The sequence below is a fragment of the Juglans regia genome, chromosome 6 (assembly GCF_001411555.2).
Source record: "Juglans regia cultivar Chandler chromosome 6, Walnut 2.0, whole genome shotgun sequence".
In the NCBI taxonomy this organism is placed as follows: domain Eukaryota; kingdom Viridiplantae; phylum Streptophyta; class Magnoliopsida; order Fagales; family Juglandaceae; genus Juglans; species Juglans regia.
Window position 1 is genome coordinate 30,226,989 of NC_049906.1, and position 24,429 is coordinate 30,251,417.

At 33.7% G+C, this 24,429-nt stretch overlaps 1 protein-coding gene across 1 annotated transcript; it reads right to left on the reverse strand.

Annotated features, from left to right (window-relative positions):
* Positions 1–17,146: 17,146 nt before the first annotated feature.
* LOC108998358 (cysteine-rich receptor-like protein kinase 10) lies at positions 17,147–20,715 on the reverse strand. Its single transcript, XM_018974898.2, has 5 exons — positions 20,319–20,715; positions 19,500–19,710; positions 19,081–19,318; positions 18,773–18,923; positions 17,147–17,654 (listed from the first exon to the last, which is right to left on the reverse strand). Exons 1-5 carry the CDS (start codon positions 20,520–20,522, stop codon positions 17,280–17,282), a joined length of 1,179 nt encoding a protein of 392 aa, XP_018830443.1. The 5' UTR covers positions 20,523–20,715; the 3' UTR covers positions 17,147–17,279.
* Positions 20,716–24,429: the final 3,714 nt, after the last annotated feature.

Sequence of the window (24,429 nt, forward strand, 5' to 3'; positions counted from 1 at the left end):
TCTCATTTTGCTTACGCAAGGAATCCACCTCTGCGGTAAGCTTCATTATCATTTCCTCCATTTCCGCAATCTTCTCCTCCATGTTTTGTGAAGTTTCTCCCTGATCTCTAGTTACCTGAGACCAAGTGGTGATGGGCATGTGAAAGGCACGCAAAGTGTGAGACTTAACAGATCCCACAGACGGCGCCAAATGTTATGGACGTGTTTCACAGGCACCACCTCACGATCACCTGCAACCAAAGTGTAGAGAGCACAGGGGTCCGAGGGAACGTCTCTGATGCCTAAGTCAGTAATTTGAGGATAACAATAATAATAACAATTATTCGATCCCTTTACTTACCTGGGTTTTTTCTTTATATAGAGCTCCATGAGTTATCTTTGTTTCCTCATTAGATAGTAGTTACCTTTTATTTGAATTCAAATTTAGAGATGAGGATTCATCTCTTAGTGAATTTGAATGCTAACTTCCTTCATCTTTTGTTGTCGATTAGATAGCTATCCCGTCGATATTGGCTTATCTGGTCATTATTGGCCACGGGCTGGGCTCTCTTTGTACTGGGCTAGACCTCTCGGTCATGATATGGGCTTTAGTCGTTTGATAAGGGCCCAAGTTCATTTTAGGGGCTAACTGGTCGGGATGTCCTCTCCATTCATGTTTGTAAAATATATAACGTATTTTAAATACGCTAAATGAAATATTTTTTATTTCTATTACAAGTATATTCATAAATCACTTCTCCAAATTTTAATTTTTAAAGATACAATTAAGGATATACAAAATACCAATTGAAATAATAAAATTAATTGATGAAAGGTTTTTATTTTGAATTATTATTCTATTATTTCCTTATACTATTATTCATTTGTCCAAGAAAAAAGAGTAAAGCAAGAAAGTCTGTAAATACCTTTTATTGCATGTTTGAGATTGCGGTAGATAATATAACTTTTACCTTTAGAAAAGTTGGGTGGTCCTACCAAGCCTAATAAACAAATGGATGATTTCAGACAAGCACTAATGGATTTTGAATTGGGGGATCTTGGTTATGAGGGTTCCCAATACACCTGATGTAACAATCGAGAGGGTTCAGAGTTCACTAAAGAGAGGCTGGACAGGGCCCTTGTCAATGGTCTCTATGACATTAATTCAGTCACTACCTTGCCTGTCCTGATTTCCAGTAAAAATTTTGCACTAATCCAAAATCCAATAAAGAGGATATTCAAATATGAGGCTGCTTGGGGCAAGAAGGATGGGTGTGAGGAGATTATTAAAAGAGCTTGGCAGGGCTCTCTCAAAGTTGGAACCAAAGCTGACGTGACCAGAAGGGGCCTTGAGAGGTGCAAATTCTAGTTGAGACAATGGAACCATGAATCAAGAAGGAAATCCAAGTAGGAACTTGCTCACAAAAGAGACAGATTAAGATCTTTACAAGCTGCTAACACTGGGATAGATAATGCTCAGAGCATAACTCTATAGAAGGAAATGGACATTTGCTTGAGGAAAAGGATCAGTTTTGGTGCCAAAGAGCCAAACAAAAATGGCTTCAACATGGTGACAGAAATATCAAATACTTCCATAAGTGTGCCACTCAAAGGAAGCAAAAAAACTTAATTGTTAAAATTGAGACTGAGAATGGTGACTGTTTTACAACCAAGGAAGATATTGGGAGAGAATTTCAGGCCTTCTTCATGGATCTTTTTTCCTCTTCCAATCCTGTAGGAATAGAAGACCTTTTAGAAAGTTTCCATCCAAGGATCACTGTTGAGATGAACTCAAACCTTACTAAGAACTACTCTCGAGAGGAAATTGAAAGGGCCCTTTTTTATATGAATCCACTGGGTTCTCCTGGACCAGATGGGTTTCCTGCCCTATTTTTTTAGAACCATTGGTCTACTGTGGGGAATGATGTAGTTACTATTGTCCTTAAATTGCTCACCTTGAAAACTGGCTTTCAGGCCATTAACAATACCTTCATCGCCTTAATTCCCAAAAAGAACTCCCCCTTGTTTGTTTCAGACTTCAGACCCATTAGCCTTTACAATGTACTCTACAAAATCATTGTAAAGGTTATTGCAAACAGACTAAAAGCCATTTTACCTTCTCTGATTTCAGAAACACAAAGTGCTTTTGTCCCTGGAAAGTTGATCTCTTATAACACTATTGTAGCCTTTGAATTGCTACATTCCATGCAAAACATAATGAGGAAGCAAAAGTATGCATTTATGGCTCTCAAACTCGACATGAGTAAGGCCTATGATAGGATAGAGTGGTCCTTTTTACAAGCAGCTTTGCTTAAGATGGGTTTTGTTAAGGGTTGGGTTGATCTTATTATGCAATGTATTGGCACAGTTTCTTACTCCATCATTCTAAATGGAACTCCTCAAGCATCCTTCAAACCCACCAGGGGTATTAGACAGGGAGATCCCCTTTCTCCCTATCTTTTCATTTTGTGCTCAGAAATGCTTAGCTTTGCTTTAAACCAAGCTGAACAAAAGGGGCTCATCTCTGGAATTCTCATTACTCGTGGCTCCTTTACTGTTAATCACCTGTTTTTTGCAGATGACAGCCTTGTCTTCTGTAAGGCTCAGGCTTTGGAATGGTCTAGATTACACAGCACACTAAGAGCCTATGAATTAGCATCTGGTCAGAGGCTCAACCTTGGGAAGACTTCCATCTACTTCAGTAAGAATACCAAGCCTGAAATCCAACAAACCATCTTGGCTACTACAGGGATTCAAATCTCGGGTCCCTTTGAGCAATACCTAGGTCTGCCTTCATATGTAGGCAAGAACAAAACAAGGGCCTTCAACCATATCCTGGATAAAATTAAAGGCAAGATTTGTAGCTGGAAAACCAACTTTCTATCCCAAGCAGGAAAGGAAATCCTTCTAAAGGCAGTTATCCAAGCAATTCCCACATATTGCATGGTTATTTTCTTAATTCCTAAGTGTATCCTACGGAACATTAATAAGAGCATGCAATCCTTTTGGTGGGGCTTGAGAGACCAAAAATCCAATATGCACTAGCTTAGTTGGCAGGAAATGGGAAAGCCTAAACAAAAGGGGGGTTTGGGTTTCAGGGATTTTGAAGATTTTAACAAAGCTCTCTTGGCAAAGCAAGGATGGAAGCTTCGCACAAACTCATCTTCACTTGCAGCACCTGTACTCCAAGCAAAGTACTACCCTTCAGAAGATTTCTACAATGCTAAAGTAAGGAATGGTGACTCTTTTGTCTGGAAAAGTATCACAGTAGCTAGACCTCTACTACTTGAAGGCCTTCTATGGAAGGTAGGGAATGGTCAAAGTATTAAAATATGATCAGATAGATGGGTCCCTTATCCATCTTCTTACAAAATACAATCCTATCCAAGGATTCTACCCCAGGAGGCTACGGTGGCCTCTCTAATTGACCAAGACTCCCTTCAATGGAAAATGTCCTTGATCCAAGACTTATTCAGCCTAGTTGAAGCCTCAATCATATCAAAGATTCATATCAGTCCATGCAAAAGCAATGATAAACTGAATTGGAGATGCACTGTAAATGGTAAATTTTCAATGAAATCTACATATCATCTTCAAATGTCACTTAAAACTAAAAAGCTGGGACAAACTTCAGAGCCATCTCACAACACAGAAATATGGCAACACATTTGGAAGCTTCAGGTCCCAAATGCTCTCAAAATCTTTCTATGGAGAGCTGCCAAAGACATACTCCCCACAAAGGTGAACCTACATAGAAGAAATGTGATCGACTCCCCTTTATGTCCAATTTGCCTGTCTGAACCAGAAACCACTTCTCATTCCCTTTGGACATGTATAGCTGCTTAGGATGTGTGGAGCAGCAGCTCGAGAAAACTCCAAAAATGCAGTATTGACGAGGCCCCTGTAAGTGTAATTCTGGAACAACTCTTTTCAACTCTTCTAGAGGAGGAACATCAAGCACTGGCATTCACCACAAAGCAGCTCTGGCTCAGAAGGAACAAGTGGATATTTGAAACTCAGTTTTCCTCCCCTCAACAAGTTAATAACCTGGTTTCTACATGTATCTCAAATTTACATATGGCAAGGAGTCCTTAAAAACAGAAAATCAACCAAGTTCAATCTCCTCTCCAATGGAGTAAGCCACCACTTGACCAGTTTCAAGGTGAATTGGGACGCAGCCATAGACAAAATTCATTGTAGGGTAGGCATTGGAGTAGCTGTCAGGGACTGTAAGGGACTAGTTACAGCCACTCTCAGATCATCTCGAGCTTCTTTCCCGGATCCATTGCTAAGGGAAGCATTGGCAGCCTTAAGAGCAGTTCAATTTTGTATAGAGCTCGGTCTCACAAATATTATTCTTGAAGGAGATTCCATGATTGTGGTAAAAGCTATCAATGGAAGGGAGGATAACTAGAATTCAACTAGCTTAATCTGTCAAGATATCAAGTTGTTGCTAGAACAAGTTAGTCCATGGTCTGTTAAGCATGTTCCTAGATAGGTTAATGTAGTGGCTTATACTTTGGCAAAGAGTTCATTAGACTTCTCTAAAGAATCCATTCATGTAGAGGATTATTCTCAATGTATTCACTACCTTCTTGGGTGAATTATTAATATGAAGTATTCGGTTTTTCTCAAAAAAAAAAAAAAAAGGAAGAATCTCTACCATTAAAAAGTTATTTACTTTTTTGTAACCATATGTCTAAATCACTTTCAAACATGTTGCATTTGTTTGAAAATAATATAAACAATATATATTTTTTAAGGTAGAAATGATTTAAAAGGTCATTTGAGGTACTATCATGCCTATGATAAGACAAAAGGGTAAAATTGTAATTATTTAAAAATTGTATAGGTATTTTTGTCAATTGAATGTCTTTTTTTTTAAATTGAAATTACGTTTCAATTTTTTAAAATGATGCGTCTAAAACATACTTTTTAACTTTTTTTTTAAATTAAAAAATATTTTAATATGTAACAACTAAACAATTCAATTTTATCTTTAAAGAGCTTTTGAAGATATTTAAAGACTTTTACGTTGATCCTAACGCAACTCCAGACATGCGCTTATTAATATAATAGCATGATTAAGGTTAATTGATTTGGTGGATAGAATAATCCAATATTAGGTAAAGAAGAGTAATGATATATAATTATATATATATAATATGAATATATATTTATATATTTATAATTTTATTTTAAATTAAGAAACGCCAAATCAAATGGTTAAATATTTGTTTAATTTGTGGGAGAAAGTTAGAGTGACCTGGAAACACAAGGTCCCGGCCATGCACTCACATTTCAACTTCAACACATCAAATCACTCCACTAACTATAAGCCCTCTCATTTGATGTTATCTTTCACGTAGAAACGTGTAGAGACCTCTCTCTCTCCCTCTCTCCCTCTCTCATATATTGAAAAATGCCAATTTGAACCGAAGATGATGACTGATTAATAGGGGTGATACCCGTATATGCCGGGGGTGAAAGACCTTGAGTTGAGTCAATTCTTGGTCATTATTCTTATAAGCTGGGTTTTACTTTGGAAAATGCCAAAGCCAAAAGTACCCTAAGAAAAACAAGATAGGAAAGATGGCCGAGGAGTTCTTGCAGTACTTGCATTCACATTTATTTTCCAACGTACAGCTAGCTCGAGCTAATTCCCTCAGCTGTCTGTCTTTGTTGTATATCTGATCTCTTTAACCAGTCTATAAGCCACTTGCCCAGTACGTTCCAGCACTTTGAATGGGCCACAATATCTAGGAACCAATTTAGGATTAAGACCAGTGGAAAGACTCCTTTGCTTATACTTCTGCACCTTCAAATAAACAAAATCACCCATCTCAAACTGTCTTTAAGTGTGCCTCTTATCCTAATTCTGCTTCATTACAGACTATGCAATCAAGAGATTTTTCTTCAATAATGCCAAAATCTCTTCCCTCGACCTCAACTCAGAATCTACAACATGATTTTGTGTAGTACCCGTTACATACTGCATTAAGAGGGAGGTGAAATGCCATACAAAGCCTCAAAAGGAGTAATTCTTGTTGAGGAATGTGTGGAAGTATTAAACCGCGCACCATTCTGCCCATGGTAGCCAATGAACCCATTGCCTAGGCCTTTCACTCACAAAACATCTCAAATACTGTTGGATCCCCTTGTTAACTATCTTAGTTTGACCATCTGATTGAGGATAGTAAGTTAAGGTAAAGTTCAACCTTGTCCCATTAAGTCTAAACAATTCATTCCAAAAAGTGCTAGTAAACACCACATCTCTATCTATCACAATGGATGCTGGCATTCCATGTAACTTGAAAATCTGAGAAATGAACAATCGAGCAACTGTTGCTGTTGTATAAGGATGAGACAATGGCAGAAAGTGTGCATATTTGGTAAATCTATCAACTACTACAAAAATCACGGAAAATCCTTTTGACACTGGCAAAGCTTCAATGAAACCCATGGAGATGTCACTCTAGGATCTTGTAGGTATTGGCAAGAGTTGCAATAAGCCTGCTGGCTGCAAATTCTCCACCTTGCATCTCTGACACACTGAGCATTCTCTAATAAATTTATTTATATCCTTCCTCATACCAGCCTAAATGAAATCTGCCTTAGCTCTATGTAATGACTTCTGATATCTTGAATGCCCACCCACTGCACTGCTATGTATAAAGTGCAAAATTTTCTGCTTTAATGGAGATGTTGATGACAAAAACAATCTTCCCTTCTTAAACAACAAGCCATTCTTGACCTCAAATGCATGATTAGGTAAAGAACCCTGATGTAGCTTCCCACAAATCTCATAAACCTCACCATCTAGCAAATAAGAGGCCTTCAATTCTTCTGACCCTTCACATTTTCTTGAAAGTGCATCAGCAACTACATTCTCTTTACCTTTTTTAATACTCAATTATGAAGTCATAACCAAGAAGCTTACTTATCCACTTTTGTTCTAAAGGTGTGCCAATCTTCTGCTCCAACAAAAACTTCAACTTTGCTGATTTGTTCTTATGACAAAAGTAGCCCCTAACAATAAGGCATCCACTTCTTCAAAGCCAACACTAAAGCTAGCAACTCATTCTCATAAGTAGATAAATCTAGTGCCTTACCCACATGACCATATAAAATATAAAATAATATATGCTATCAATTAATAATAAATTTGATTAACCATATATAAATTTATTTTATACCTAAGTTGCAAGTAAGTATGAATAATTTATGTACACAATGAAATTATTTGATATTCATTAACCATATATAAATTAATAAAAAAAATTATTTAATGATTTATGATTTATTATTAATTGATAGTATATATTATTTTATATTTTATATGGTTAACGATAATAAATTAGATAAAAATTACATATTTGCAGTAAATGTTATGCACATGAGTAGCACATGTAGTAAATTTTTATTAGATTTAACGATGTTGGTAGACAAAAGGGGGGGGGGATTGGGAAGTTTTGAAAGTTTGAGAGTCCACTTTGATGTTATTATTAGTTTCAGGGGCACAATGTGAATTGAGTAAATATTCGAGGGGTAAAGTGTAATTAACCCTTATTTCAGACAAACCCTTCAAACAATTGGAAATTACCTCAAACTAGGACTTGTATGTAGACAAAGATGCAGTTTGTCTCAGCCTAGCAATGGTTTCCATTGGATCATCATAGGAAGAATTACCAAGCCTCAGTTGTAAAGTTGTTACAAAGGACTCCCATGTATTGAAATTTCTAGTCTCCTCGGCATCTTGAAAGCAAATCAGTGCATTGCCCTCCATAGAGAATGAAGATATAAGAATCTTCTGCCCATCTAGAATGGGATGTAAGGCAAAGTAATGATTAGCCTTGTAAACCCAACTCGTGGGATTCTTTTCATCAAATTTGGGAAACTCAATTTTAATGGATTGAAAAGGCATTCCTCTAGACACCCCTGAATGTTCAATGTTCATCCCATCATCATGCCTGCCATTTCCATTACCATTACATGAACCCATCCTTCCCCCATTAACTGCTTCCAATAACAAATCCATCTTGGAACTCAATTCCTCCAACGCGCCTTGATGGTCTTCCACTCTTTTCTCTTGCTATTCATGCAACTTTTTCAACCCCATAACCATCTTCTCCAAATCTTTGTACCTCATTCCAAGATGTACACTTCTGCACCTTCATCCTTCACAGCTTCTCTCAACCATAACATTCTATCCATATGTTGTGACTGATTGGTGTTGTATTTTTCCCACTTGCCAGCAAGTCTTGATCATCATGTGCAATATTGATGTATAATAGTAGTTACAAGTTTTAAATTTGTGAAGTGCATAAAATTCTCTAGTACCACATGCCTCGAGTTCTTATATGAATTTGAGAACTTTAAATGAGAGATATAAACAAATTAAATAAACCCTAAATATTTGCTGACAGCTAGATATTACTCAAGCAAACATTTGAATATTAACAATTTAGAGAGAATGTAGTGTCATAGTTAGACTACTAGAGGCACAAAGAGATCATACAAAATGGATCTCACAAACTAACAAGGCATTGTACTACGTTAGTTTAGTTTTTCGTATGTTGCCCACTAGAATTCGAATTAAGAAAAAAAAATGATCGCCCGTGAAAGCAGATACACACTCGATTAGTAAATGACACATATCAGATTAAACTCGACTTGATTCGACTAAGGCTATTTAAGGCCCACTTATTTATGCTCAAGTCAACTTGTTAGCTCAATTCAATTAAAGCTCATTCAATATTGATAAATATATATATATACACACCAATGTATATATATATATATATATATACATATATATTAGCTAATAATATAAACATAGTACTTTTATAATTAAATATATGATATGTAACCTAATTACTTATGTATATATATTGAATATGCCTCATAGTTATATTTTATAATTTATATAATAGTTAGTCGATAAGATTTAATAATTTAATATACTAATATATGGAAACCATATATGAAATATATATATATGCTACCATATTATGTGTATGTATTAATAATTTATGTAGGCATATAATATATTGTTATTATGGATAAATATCAACTAGTTACATATTAATTATTTATAAAATTCTAAAATCTTATAATTCATTAGAGATTCTTCTTATTAGTTGTACAAATTCAATATTCGAATTTTTATTATCTAATTTATTAGTTATTAAATTTTTTCAAAAAATAAATAAACAATCCGAGCCAAGCTCGAGCTTGAATTAAGAGTTTAGTTTACCGAGACGAACGAGCTCAAACAAATATTAAATAAAAATCTCGAACTCGAGCTTGAATTTTTTGAGTCAAGCCCAGCTCAGGAAGCTAAAGACCGGCTCAACTCGGCTCGATTACAGCCCTAGTTTGACAACAGAGGAAATTGCATCATTGAAATGGTTCGATTTTTTCTGGTTGGCTTGTTGCTCTGTTGGTTTTCACTGGTTTTGGTTTCTTGGCATGCAGTCATGTTGGTGGTACTGTCTTCCGTCAAAAAAGAAAATGAGCAAGAGGAATAAATTACAGAAACAAGTGAAGATCTGCCAAGACGCTGGGTTTGGGGTGACACTGAGGAAGCCGGCCAAGACAAGGAGCATGGGATTGAAAATGAAAAAAAACAAAAACAAAAAAACGTGGCAGCACTCGTGATCAAGTTTGTGGAATCTCTTTATGTTTCAAGTAGTTTTTCATAATTAATGGGTTGATTTTCAAATGAAGATTCAATTAATTAACAAACTTGAGTTTTAAGAATGTTTCATAAATATAGTGACAACCAAAGAATAATCTTGAATTTAGTTTAGTATTTATCACCAATATGTCTTGTTTAATTCTATATTTATTTTGTGAAAAGCATATGGATGTATATCATTATAAACCGAGTAATGCTACATACAAGCCTCAAATAGACAAGTCTCATACAAGTCTTTTGTAAAACAATGAGTTCCACTAATAAAGAATAATTTTTTTTACACTTTTTTAAGGTGTGATCCACTTTTTTATAAGGGCTTGTATGGAGCTTGTTTATTTGGAGTTTGTACAAATCATTTCTCTTATAAACCTTAAGTACTCTCCAAAATTTTCTTAAATCTGGATTTACGTAGAAATGTCTCTCTAATTTTTCGTTATATGGCCTAAAAATTTATTTAATTCATGTATATCATTATTAATTATGATGTGATCCCTTCAAAATTAATTTCTTTGCCCCTAAAAATTCTTTCAATTTGATGGGTAAATTCTAAAAAGGCTTAAAACTAAAATTAAATTTACGAGAATAATAAACTTATTAATATGGACCTAAACTTCTTGATTATACAATATAAAGTTTCTTAACGTGGAACTCAAAATGAAATAAACGCTAGAATAATCATTTAAGGTTTATATATATATATATATATATATTGAATGAAAAAATAGTTGAGAACTTTTATCCTTTAGAATTTATTAAGTAAGAAAACATTTATTTGAGATCTCAATTGTAGCATTATATACTTAACATGATACTAGAATATTCAGATTTGACATTAAACTTGTATAAACTAGCTTATGTACTAGAATGAAAGATGAGTTTATAAAAATTCGCTTGTTAGTTTTTATTGAGAAAACAATTTCTAAAATATCATTACAAAAATTGATAATGGATGAAAATTATTCCATAAAAGAATGTCATAAAAAAATTTAAAGGGGATGATAAGTTGTGCTTTTTAAAATTTTATTTTTACATCCATATAGCAAATTATATATTTTTTCATCGAAATGAAAGGTCTATTAAATTAGCTAATTTTATCGATATGTAACTTTTATATAAGTTATTATATCTTACAATTTATAGTGAAATTAAACACAAGATTCATTTCTTTTTATATTACATAAACATTATACTATAGAAAAATGGAAAATGCTACCTTGTCGCTTGCGACTGCCTACTCCAACTAACCGCTTGACGTAGCGCATGTTGTGACATGCCATCAAGACAAAAAAGAGTTTCAGCCCCTTTCACATGCTTAGTCTGTCTGTGTGTGTGAACTGTGAAGACTGAACCCACCCTCGCAACCACCTCCCCCCTCCCTCCGACCACCATTCTCGGCCCCATCTCTGGCGAGTTTTTCATCCACAGAAACTCCACATGCGATTCGCTCTGATTCGACTCCAACCTCTCCACACGACCCCCTGAATCAACTCCACAAACTCCATGAAACAATCGACTCCACCAACATCAAAGCAAAAGGTAAAAATTATAAGTGCTTTTGAAAAAAAAAAAATCATCTCTACTAGGTAGCCATGACCTTGTCTCTGTGTATTGAGCTTGGCTGGACTCTGTGTATCAGTAGCCATGACCTTGTTTTAGCCCCTTTCATCAAACAATGAATATATCGTTCATTTTCATAACTGCTGAAGTGTCTCAAATAATTTGTATCATTCGTTTTTTCAGCTTCTGAAGTGTCTATGCGCATCATTTGTTAAACAATGCATATATGAAATGTTTATTTATATTTTAATTTGTAATTCTGATTTTTAATGCCTTTAAATACAAAAATCCATACATTTTTCAATCATATGGGGTTGGTGAACTTGCCATATCTATGTTAATTGTTGCAAGCACGAACCTGCCATTTCAAGCAAACACAGAGCTAATTTAATTGTTGAATGTCTAAATGGAAATTTCCACTTCTAATTGTATGCTAATTGTTGAATGTGATGATAAAAATTTTTATAATCTTCTCATGTTAATAATATGAAGAAAATGATATGCTAATTCAATTATTGGATATTGATTGTAGGTTCTCCAAGGCTAAGTCAACATGACTTCCGACATAGAGTTATCGGATAATGAGTATGATGAAGTAGTGGTTGATGATGGGCCCGACAATGATGATGGTGTCTAAGAACCCAAGGTTGATGATGGTGCCAAAGAATCCAAGGTTGGAATGACATTTTGTAGTGAGGAAGAAGTTTGATCTTACTATATGAAGTATGCTAAGAAGCATAAAGGGTTTGGGGTGCGTAGAAAGAATTCTAGACAAAATGACGATGAGAAGATTAGATGATTTACATTGGTATGTGTGTGGCAAGGCACAACAAAGAGTTAGGCTTCCAATGTCCTCAATCCAAGACAAACATAGAAGGTAAGGTGTAAAGAAGAGTTAATTCGGTTTTGAATGAGGATGGTGGATTTACCTTGTCTAGTGTAATCTTGGATCACACACATGTATGTAGTTCGGAGAAAGCAAGATACTTTAGATGTTTTAAGAAGGTAGATGTTCGTGTGGCTAAAAGGCTTGAAATAAATAATGAGGCAGGAATATGTATGTCAAATACTTTCAAGAGTATAGTTGTTGAAGCAGGAGGGTATAAGAATGTGCCATTTGGGGAAAATGAGTGTTGAAACTATATTGACAAAGCACGACAACTTCGCATCGGAGTTAGAGACATTGAAACTCTAATGAGCTACTTCCAGGATATGCACGAAAGAAAATCTTGACTTTTACTATGCGATCGATGTGGGTCCTTACATGAGGTTAAAGAATGTGTTTTGGACAGACGTCCCAAATCATTTGGAGATGTAATCACATTTGACATAACATACCTTACCAATACTTATAAAATTTCTTTTGTGCCGTTTATAGGTGTAAACCATCATGGTCAGTCAATCATATACGGGTGTGGATTGATATCCAATAAGGATGCACATACTTTTGCGTGGTTATTTGAGTCATGGTTGAAGTGTATAAATAATTTGCCACCAAATGCAATCATTACAGACCAAGATAAAGCAATGCAACTTGCAATTGCTATTATGCAAACTTGCTCTTCGTATTCTAGCATAGTTAGGCAAGAGTGAAGTGCCACCAAAATACATTTTGGATCGGTGGATGAAGGATATAAAGAGAAAATATACCTATGTAAAAATTAGTTATGAGGCGACGAGCAACCCTGAGGGATAAAGGTATGATTGGATCCAAAATTACTTTTATCAACTGTGTTGAAATGCTGCAAAGATCGAGGGAAACTGTGTGAAATAGATCAGTCAGCTTGAATAGTTGAAGCTAGAGTACCTTCAAGAGAAGGTACTTCCACAACTGGTCCAGCTGCTCCCATGGATAGCACGACAGGAAAATTTCTTTGTTCATTGGTAGTTCAAAATAAAGGGAGACTACCAACTAAGAGAAGAACACACCCCGTTGAGAAGACTCTCAAGAAACCGAGTACGATAAAGAGATTGCCCACAACTAAGGTTGTATATTGCACCACTTGTGTTGAATTTAAAAATCATTTCCTCTGGCAAGCTCTAATAATTTAACATATTAACCTCGATATTTGTTGATATGCATAGTGGAGTAGTCACTTATTAAGAGAAGATAGACCAAATTACAATGTGAACGGCATACAACATGAGGCAGGCTCCAGAAACCTAGGTACACTTAAAAAGTCAAGTGTTCCATTGTTTATTCATATTCTTTTCTTTTGTTTATGTACTGAACCCGAAAAATGACATTTGATCATTGTCCTAGGTGTCCTGGCTACATGATCAAGAAAGTCAAGTTTAGACACATGCGCCAGATTATTTTTCTACTCCCTCAACTGCTCCTCCACCTCCATTACAAGCGCAATCAGATTATGATCTATACTAGCCTAGATAGTGGCAGCCATGATGGTATTGTATTTATGATGAACAACACAAGCCTTGTAATGAAGTGTTTTGAAAGTGTTGTACAGCATAGGTGTTTTTTGTAATGAAAATGTTTTGCACACCTGTTGCACGTCTGTACAGCATAGGTGCTTTAGTAAATGAGTTAAGTTTGAACCCTTTGTAATGAATGTTGTTAGGCTTTTGTAACAATGCTCCTATCTTTGATGAAAGTATTTTGAATCATTTGTTGTAAAGGAGTTTTTGTAATGAATGTTCTTTGACTCATTTAATTAAGTAATATTTGTTGTTATTCAATACATATCCAAAAGATAAATTTACACATTTCCAAAATATTGAACTCCGTCCATCATCGATACAAAAAACAAGCACTAGACTTCCAGGATATTCAAGTCCATACATCCAGGAAATTTATACCTGAGAATATTCAAGCTTACAAAGAGCTTCCACATACATATAGACTTTCTAAGTCTCAACAAATACAAAGAGCTTTCACATACATGTTGACTTTTCAAGTTTACTACTTCTATTACAACATCAATATGATTAACATTTTCCTTTGAACAAAACTCAAGTGGATATAAGTAACCCTAAAAAAAAAAAAAAAAGATGGTGAGGAGAGGGCGGCGGGAGTCGAGGGATTCTGATTCCTTGGTCTCATTCAAATTATATCCGACTTGATTTCATTCCGCATTTCTTTATTTATTATTTTTTATATTAAATAATATTATGTGACGTGGCATGCCACGTGCTGACACGTCAGGTGGTCATCTGCAAGCGACATATGCAAACGGTACAGTAGCACCACTCTAAAAAAATTGGCACCCCACGTAAAAATATCTGGTTCCGCTGGTGGCTGTTTGACAATACTAGTAATTAACTATGAGTATTGATGTGTTCTAAGTCATATAGTCTTTGGGTCGATCCTGCTTAGAACCCGCAGCTTTCACTTTCATATCAGTAGGGTCGACTTTATCAACTTCACGAATTTTCAAGTGAATGAGATTGTTTGAGTGAGTTTCATTTGGGGTTGGGATTAAACGAGATTGAAGGTGGGAGTCCAAAATCAAACCATTTTTATTAATTGTGAAATATTTTCAAAGTAGTTGATCCATGCCCCTCTCTGTGCATCTCAATTTTCTTGTAAAATGTTGTAGGCATGTTATTCACGTTAAGAGATTTGATTTTCATAAGCCTCATATACCATATTTTCTTTTATTTTTTATTTTTTATTTTTTATTTATTTTTTTTGTTTTATTCGTTTTTAAAATAATTGAATTTTTTTACTCATCATCCATATACCACACATTTGATAAGAAAAAAAATTAAAAAAAATAATAAAAAGAATGGTGTGTGGTGTGTGAGGCTTATGAATAGAATTTTTATTATCGTTAAATGATATAAATAATTAAAGAGTAATATTACTCATCATTTATTTTTTTATCATTTCATGATGTGACATTAGATAATTAGATATTATTTATTATATTTTACTTGTGAACCTATCATTTAATGACACATCATAAAATGACGAAAAAATGATAGAAAAAATGATCATGAAATTCTTTTCTCTCCTCTTTTTTTCATCTTCTTTTCTATTATATTTTATTTTCTATCAGTTTGAATGAAGATTTTATTTAGAAAAAAGTCCAAGGAGGATGCATTTTTTCCTTTTTGATATAGCAATGCGCAATATACAAGTCTTTGAAACACTATGACCCATTCAAGTGACACGTTTACATAGAAAAGTCCGAACAAATTAGAGCAGGCTTTTACCATCATCTCGTACTAGTCAATGACGAAACGTCAAGATGGAACTTCCAGGATTATTTAGAAATTTCTTAGTTTTTAGACGAGAGGATATGAGATTAAAAGTTAAATAAAATATTATTAAAATATATATTTTTAATATTATTTTTATTTTAAGATTTAAAAAAGTTAGATTTTTTATTTTTTATTATATAAAAATTTAAAAAAAATTATAATAATTAGATGATATGAGATGAATTAAGTTGAAAGAAATTATGAAAACAAACGAAACCTTGGGTCTTTGATTTTAAAAGATCTTCTATCTAAGATTATTTGCAACACAAATATTAGAGGAATATATATATATATATATATATATATATATATATATATATATTGATCATTCAAGAAGTTTCACTTTTCAAACAATTTTTTTATTTTTTATATTCACTCAATTACCAAAATTGTTTCCTTGTGTGACTACAATGAACAAAGTTATTATCATGGAATATAAATTAACGTCACCTCCATATTGATCAAAATATATCGATTACTAATAATTAATCAGATTCGTATCAAATTATAGATTATCATAACTCTATTTTTTTGTGTCATTTTCATGTCGAAATTCACGAGTCTACAATTTTTTTAAATTCTCACAAAATAAAATAAATAATTTAATTTTTTTAAATCTCAAAATAAAAATAATATTAATAATATATATTTTAACAATATTTTATTCAACTTTTAAATTTAATCTCAATTTATCTCATCTCATCTATAAAAACAAACGAGACATAACTCTCTTATTTAAAAAAGAAACAAAAGAAAGCATATTCTCTCTAAAAAAAACAAAAACAAACAAAAAAAGAGACTTTAAATAAATATTAGAGTTCAATCTCACATCAGTAGGGGATAGGATCATAGCAACCGACTATCTTTGTTATACAAAAATAATCGGAGAAAAGAAAAAAAAAATACTAAGACAATTAAAATAAAAACTGATATTTACAATCTTAAGACGTGCAAATCCGCACCCACTTTAAAAAAATAGATAAATCTAAAATCTACCTAAAAAAATAAAAATAAAAATTATTTATTTTTTTATAGTAGATCTGACTTTTACAACCTAGTCAAGCACCATCAAAAGGTTAAACTACCTCTATACTTCAACCACTCTTTTCTAATCCACCACTCTCTACGACAAAAACAACCTGGCAACCATTGACTAACCCAAAACTGCATGCCCGTGTGAGGTCCACACGTCTATACTCTATCTATCAACTACCAGTTTACGACTGTGGTGCCATCGAAAACGATAGAAGAAAAACGTGAGACAGAAGAGTCGCCGCCTCCAACACAATCCTAACACAACCTCAACAACTTGGGTCTTGAACCTGAAACCCCCTTGCAACAGAACATGTTGGAACTCGGATACTAACGTGCTATAATCACCAAACCCAAACAACAAATTTGACCGGGATTTGGTTTTGAAGCTCTCCAAATGATGGCATCAAGCGGATAGGCACAGGTCGGAGTGTGACCAAAGTGCCTTTGCAAGTCGAAGTGCTGCCCCGCATGCTGCCGTCACCAGCAGCACTTAGAGTTGAAAACAAGTGCAAACACCTAGCAACACCCAAAGATTCAACACCTGACCAGGGATTTGTAGCAGACAGCTTGCCAAAGCTTTTTATGGGACTATATCTTGCAACAAATAGATCAGTAGTTGAGATCCAATGCTTGATCTCGAGAAAACTAAAAGATTCAATAGATGCTCCATGCCATAAATGATTTTAATGCACAACAGATAGAACAAGAAATAGAAGGAAATTGGAAAAAGATCTTTACACGATATGAATAAAACTAATTATGCTATACAGGATATAAATGCAGGTCATCTTCCTTCGTCAATGGAAGAAACAGAGATAGAATTTCTAGAGAACTCCTCCACAAAACTACTGCCTCCAGAAACCTTGGTAGAACCAGTATTTGTGCTAGCTGTAGCATTGGTACGAGTGGCAGTAGACCCCGTGGTAGTAGTCCATCGTCCTCCACGGCCTTGAATTCCAGGCTTACCTGGTCTGGGCAAAGTAAATGAGTCACTTGAAAGCATGAGATGAACAGTGTTCATGTCGGGTCTCTCAGCAACAGTTTGTTGACAACATAACAATCCTAGCTGAATGCACATTGCTGCCTCATCATTATTGAACTTGGTTAAGCTTGGGTCAACTAATTCCAATGCCCTCCCTTTTTGATGCAGCATCCATGTCTACAGAAGATAGCAAAGAAGGAGAAGAGGTAGAATGAATTGACCAGCGTGAGGCAACAAACAAGATGAAATTGACAATGGTGAGTCAATACACAAGAACTTCAAGGCAATACCAAAAAGGATTGAGGCTTGTCATAAATGCCAGAGGGTCTTCCTTTTCAGAAAACTTAAGAAAGATATTTTTTTTAATAGGTCAGAAAACTTAATAAAGATATATTAAAAAGAGTAAGAGATTGAGAAGAAGTACGGACATGTTTGGGTAACACCAAACGTTCCCAAAATTCCCAACTATTGTCATCACTTCATTCACAAGCATCACTCAATCTCTATTTCAAATTTTAAACTTTTCATCTAATCATTACCTAATCATTACTTAAACACAAAAGCCAATACAACTTTTACAAACTTTGAAACAAAAATTATATGAAAAAATTATATTCAAACAATTTTTTAACTTTATCTATTCACTTTCACAAACTCCAATACAATACTTATTTTTAAAAATATTTTTATTCAATTTTTTCTCTCTCATATTCCAAAACCCAATAAAACATATTCACTCAAACCATTTCACTACTATTCACAAATCTTGAGATACTTTAAGCATCCAAACATGCCCGTAATGTGCTTGGCAGCTGCATGCATATCTTTAGAAAACATTCAGTAACTTTGCTAATATTGGCATGATCTTAAAACATATGGAGCGGAAGGTTACAAGTATAGAAGAGTGCTGCTAATGGTACTGTCACATTTGCATCCCCTATACAAACTTATGGTGAAAATTTATGTGGAACATACCAAGTCAACCACGAAACTCACACACTCAAAGACCACATAAGCTACAAAATAAAAGAATAAAATTAAAAAACCAAAAAAAGAAACCAAATTTTTCTAAAAAATAAAAGATGGGATGGGGCAAAAGGTAAACCCAACTCACCCCCTGCAAGGCCACTAGCCACACCAATGCAGCCTCTGTGCAGGTAGCAGTGAAGGTAGATTCCCCCTTTCCACAGCTTGCCAGAGGTGATGGTGGGTGAAGGGGATCCCTTACACCCACTACCTCATATTAGGTATTTTGTGTAATATTTGCATCAAAGCTCTCAAAAGAAGAAACTTACATAGCTCAGAAGGTCTGCCTTCTCTGCACCAAGCTGTCCATCGTGGTTCTTTCTGCCACTAACAATCTCTAACACCAAAATTCCATAACTGAAAACATCTGTCTTCACGGACAAATATCCATGCATTGCATATTCAGGGGCCATGTAACCACTGCATTCAAAGAGAAGGATTATTTTTTTATTCATTTGACCTAGCTACTAACGTTAACAAATTAATTCTAAACATTGAGTAATATCAACTGAAGCAGAAGACAACAAATTAAGAACAAGATGCAAATAAGTAAAGTTGAATTGCAGAATCTACTCACTGAGTACCAGAAATCCTAAATGTATTTACATGGGTGTCTTCCCCAGGAAATAGCCTTGCCAAGCCAAAATCTGAAATTTTTGGGTTCAAATTCTCGTCCAGCAATATATTACTAGCTTTGATGTCTCTATGAATGATCCTTTCTGGCGCTTCTTCATGTAGATAGAGAAGACCTCTTGCAACACCTGTTACTATCCGAAATCGTGTTGTCCAATCCAGGGATGCAGACTTGCTTTTATCTGAAAAAGTTTTCACCAGTTTAGCTGTATTCCTCTTCATTCCCTCCATCCCCCTTCCCAAACACGCAAGAATAGACAAAACCCACCCCTTCTAATGGTGACCACATAATGTAATTGATATTCAATATACACAAATCAATTGGCAAAATATATTAATCTCTAAACGGACAGGAATTTTTACCAAAGAGAAAGTAATCAAGGCTTTTGTTAGGAAGATATTCATAAACAAGCATCTTCTCAGGTCCTTCTGCGCAACAACCCAATAACGTGACCAAGTTCTTGTGCTGAGTTTTTAGTAACAGTTTCACCTCATTAGTGAATTCTCTCAGCCCCTGTCTTGAATCTACTGATAACTTCTTCACAGCTATTTGTTGGCCACTTGGCATCAAGCCCTACACGAAATAGGCAAACATTAGTGAATAACAAATTAATGAACGTATCAACGAACACGCATCTAAACATAACAGAGAGGAACGAGGACAATGGTATACACTGTTGATTAGTATATAACATATTCAAGCTTTTGGATTGATTCCATTAAAGGGAAAGGTACAAAAAGACCAGGATAGAGCTTCGTAGAGAGGTTTTGAAAAAAAAAAATTAAGAGAAAAGGAGAACAGAAAATGATATTGATGGGAACCTTAGGTGCAGAAAGCCTGATCATCAATAAGAATAGAGTACAATGGGAATGAGGATAGATTTCAGTGAGTTATTTTTGGAAAACTTTAGAGGGTACACCGGACCGGAGTTTACTCTGGAGCACACAACTGAAGATCTGCCTGCGAGAGGTTACCCGAAAAAAAAAAAAAAAAATTATTTTTGTCGAGCACACAGTTCCGACCATTGAGAGGAAAAATCACTCAACAACATTCATCCTTTACATCATTCCAACCAGACTTTTACTCTTAACAAAAAAAAGGGACCCATATATTTTTGAAAAGCTTTTTCTTTCTACAAAACTAGAGAGAGAGAGAGAGAGATTGTGGGTTTCTCAAATTACCTTGTATACGGGACCGAAGCCTCCATGACCGAGCTTATTAAGTTCGGAGAAGGAATTGGTGGCGATTTGCAGGATACGGAGCTCGAAGAAGAGGTCCCACGAGTCGGCAACAGCGTCGTCGTCTGCTGCGTCCTTACCGGCTGTTCGGCTGCAGGCTCTCAATCTCTTCTCCCAGAAAGCACGGAGACCAGAGAGACAACTCATGAAGACATCAATCGGAGGAACTAGCCAGCGTGAATCGCGATGAGAAGCTTTATTCTTCAAGGTTCGTTTAAATTTGCGTACGGAAAGGCCAGGTGCAGTCGTAGTCTCTGTTCTATTATTTCCGATGATCGGCGTGAAGAATGGTTCTGTTTTATTTTCTCAGAACATTTGACACTGTACTCCCACTTTCATGAATGAGTCCTCCTACGGTCCCGATTTCGTTATCCAAAAATTTCGAAAACAGTAATTCATTTTTTAATATATTTTTTTAATTATTATAAATATTTTTAAAAAAATAAAAAATTTACAATATCATTAAAAAATATTTTTTTAATCATTTAATAAAAAAAAAGACATTTTTTAAATTCTAAATTCGAGATCCAAAATATTTCTCTTCATGAGTTGTATTTTCAAAACTACTAATTATATTAAAATAGACTTTAAATTTTTAAAATTTCTCAATCTTTTTATTGAGCGGCATTAAATTTAATAAAAACTCATTATAAGTACTATTTATATATATAATAAAAATTATTTAAACTTGCTTACAACTCAAATATAAAATAATTTTATATATAGTTAATGATTAATAATTTATTATTAATTAATAAAATATATTATTTTATATTTTATATAATTAATGATAATAAATTAAATAAAAATTATATTTTTACAATAAATTTTTATTAAATTTAACATTGTTGATAGATGGAATAGAAAATTAAAAAGTTTTAAGTTAAATGATCCACTTTAATACAATTAGTAATTTGAAAATATATTATAAATCGAATAAAAATTCAAAGGGACAAAATATAATTAACCCATTACATTCTCTTGGAATTCGAGGTTCAACGTACGTTTCTTGAAGAAGTAGGGGTGTAAATTTAAACCGGAAAACCGGACCGGACCTGACCGAACCGGACCGGTTGGTCCGGTTTTGAACCGGTCCGGTCCGGAACCGGTTCCTATTTTATGAAAACCGGCCGGTTCCGGTCCGGTTCCGGTTCCGTAGTTTTTGGGACCGGACCGGACCGAACCGGACCGGTTGGAAAAAAAATATATAAAAATTAATTTATATATTATACAAAATATTTATATATATAATATATAATTATATGTTAAATTTTTATATATAATATATATAATTATATATCATATATGAAAAAATTTTATATTATAATTTATAAATAATATCATAAAATGTTAATCTTAAATATGAACATTTGTAATTTATTTGATCATATGTTATTAATATAATTATATATAAGATAATGTTGTTATAATTTATAAAATAAAAGTTTAATCTTAAAGATAAAAATTTAATTGATCATATGCTTTAAGCATAATATATATATTAAATTTTTAATAATATTTTATAATAAGAATTAACACTTTATTATATGTTTTTTACATTTAAAAAAAACCAGAAAACCGGACCGGACCGGACCGGAAACCGGTAAAACCGGAAGTACCGGTTTAGGGGGGTAATCGGGGCGTAATCGGTTTTGAAAAATACAAAACCGGTACATACCGGTTCGGTCCTAGATTTTGTCCAAAACCGGACCGGACCGGACCGGTTACACCCCTATGAAGAAACAGAGAATTGAAAATTAGGAAAAAAAATTTGAGAGAAAGAAAATGGTTGCTTAAGAAAATATAAAGAGGAGAGAGAGTATTTCAAAGAAATGAGAGAAAGAAAATGGTTGCTTAAGAAAATATCTAGAGGAGAGAGAGTATTTCAAAGAAATAATAAAGTATACATTTGCTTCATCTATATTTATAAGTAAATTTGACTTTACTTTTGAGTAATGTTATATATACTTAGAATTTTTCTTACATTTTTTCTATAAAATTCATTTTGTCAATTTTACTTTTAAATTTAAATATTAAATTTCAAATTTCATAATTTTTAACATGTCAATAATTAACATATAGAGAAGTAAGTTTTTTATAACTTTTTCTTAAATACAAATAGCATTTTTCATCATTTAAATATTTTGAATCTGGGTAGTGTATAATAGATCTGATTCATCAGTTGAGGAAAGATCTAAATTTAAATTTTATGTAATACATAAGGTCGTGTATATGCATATATCGTATATAGCAAAGACGAAGAAATGGGGCACGGCTTGGTCAGAAAATAGCGTAGACGAAGAAGATGCGAACCATTAGATGAGAAGTCCCTGTCTTTGTATTTTGTCTGAATCTACTCCATGGGTATAAGAAAGGGAGTGCTGCATTTCAAATGAGAAGAAGATGCAAAAAAAAAATCAAAACAGAAGATGAGAAGAAGAAGAAGAGAGGTACCTGATCTTCGTGGTTCTCTGTGGGGTACGAGAAGAAGAAGATAAAATCAATCTCCGTGGGTTTCCAAAGCTTGATGCGTTTCAACCTAGCCGAATTCAACGAAACGTTCCGTTTCATTTTTACACGTGGATGGACGTATACGTGGAGTTCCCCAACAGGAACTGGGGAACCCTGGGTGCGAGTAGAGTTTTTCTATTTTTTATTTAATTTTTTCTCTTTCATTTTTCAAAATCTAAAAAATATTCAACTCAAACTATCTTTTTACTATTCACAAAATTTTCATCTTATATCACTTCCCATACTAGTCCTAATTATTCAATAAAAGGTAAACAAGAATTATAAGTGTATGAAAAAATTGATATATATATTTTTGAATGAATGAATTAAGTTAAAGATATATTTAACTTTTCTTGAAAAGTTAAAAAAGTAATAAGCCACATCAATTATTAGTTTGAGATTGGGTTGTAATCAAGCCGAGTCATGCAGGTGTTTGGCTTGTCGAGCTCGGCTCGACTCAAAATACTCAAGGTCAAGATTTTTATTTATTCTTTGTTCGAGTTCAACTCGGTAAGCTAAACTTCTAACTCGAGCTCGGCTTGAGTTGTTTATTTTTTTATTTTTTTAATAAGATTTAATAATTAATAAATTAGATAAATCAAATATTGAATTTGTACAACTAACAAATAGAACCTCTATTGAATTATAAGATTTTAAAAATTTATAAATAATTAATATTTAACTAGTTGATATTTATCGTTAATAACAATATATTAAATGGCTACATAAATTATTTATACATACACATAATATAATAGCATATATATTTCATATATAGTTCCTACATACTAGTATATGAAATTATTAAATCTTATTGACTAATTATTGTACAAATTATAAAATATAGTTATGAAGTATATTCAATATATAGACATAAGTAATTAGATTACATAAAAGTATTATGCTTATATTATTAGTTAATACATATATATGTCTATATACATAGGTGTATGTATATTTTTATCAATATATGAATGAGTTTTAATCGAATCGAGCTAACGAGTCGACTCAAACATAAACGAGTGAGCCTTAACAAGCCTTAGCCAAGTCGAGTCAAGTTTTTTAGGGTATGTGTCATTTACTAATCGAGTGGATATCTGTTTTCACGGATGGGTTTTTTCTTTTATCTGAGTCGAGTTTGATTCGAGTTTAACTGGATGAGTACCGAGCAGTCTTTAGACTGGTTCATTTACAGCTCTAGTTTGAGATAAGTTGAGATGTATTTGACACCTAAAATATACCCTTTAAAGTTAAAACAATGCATGGAATGATGAGAGGATTTTGGTAAAATAGATGGTGTCTATAGCATTACTCTTCATAAAATAGGCCTAATCTTTTTCCTGAACTTATATCACATTTGTAATATACCTTCTAAACTTTTTATTTGAGTAGTGTTTTTTTTTTTTTTTTCTTCTTCTTCTTCGAAAATGGATTTAATTTCATTTAATGAAATCGAAGTTAAAACTGTGACTTATCAATATAAGGAAAAACTCAGATTATAAGCCAACCTACGCATCTGCTCTAGGCACCCCTACACACAAAT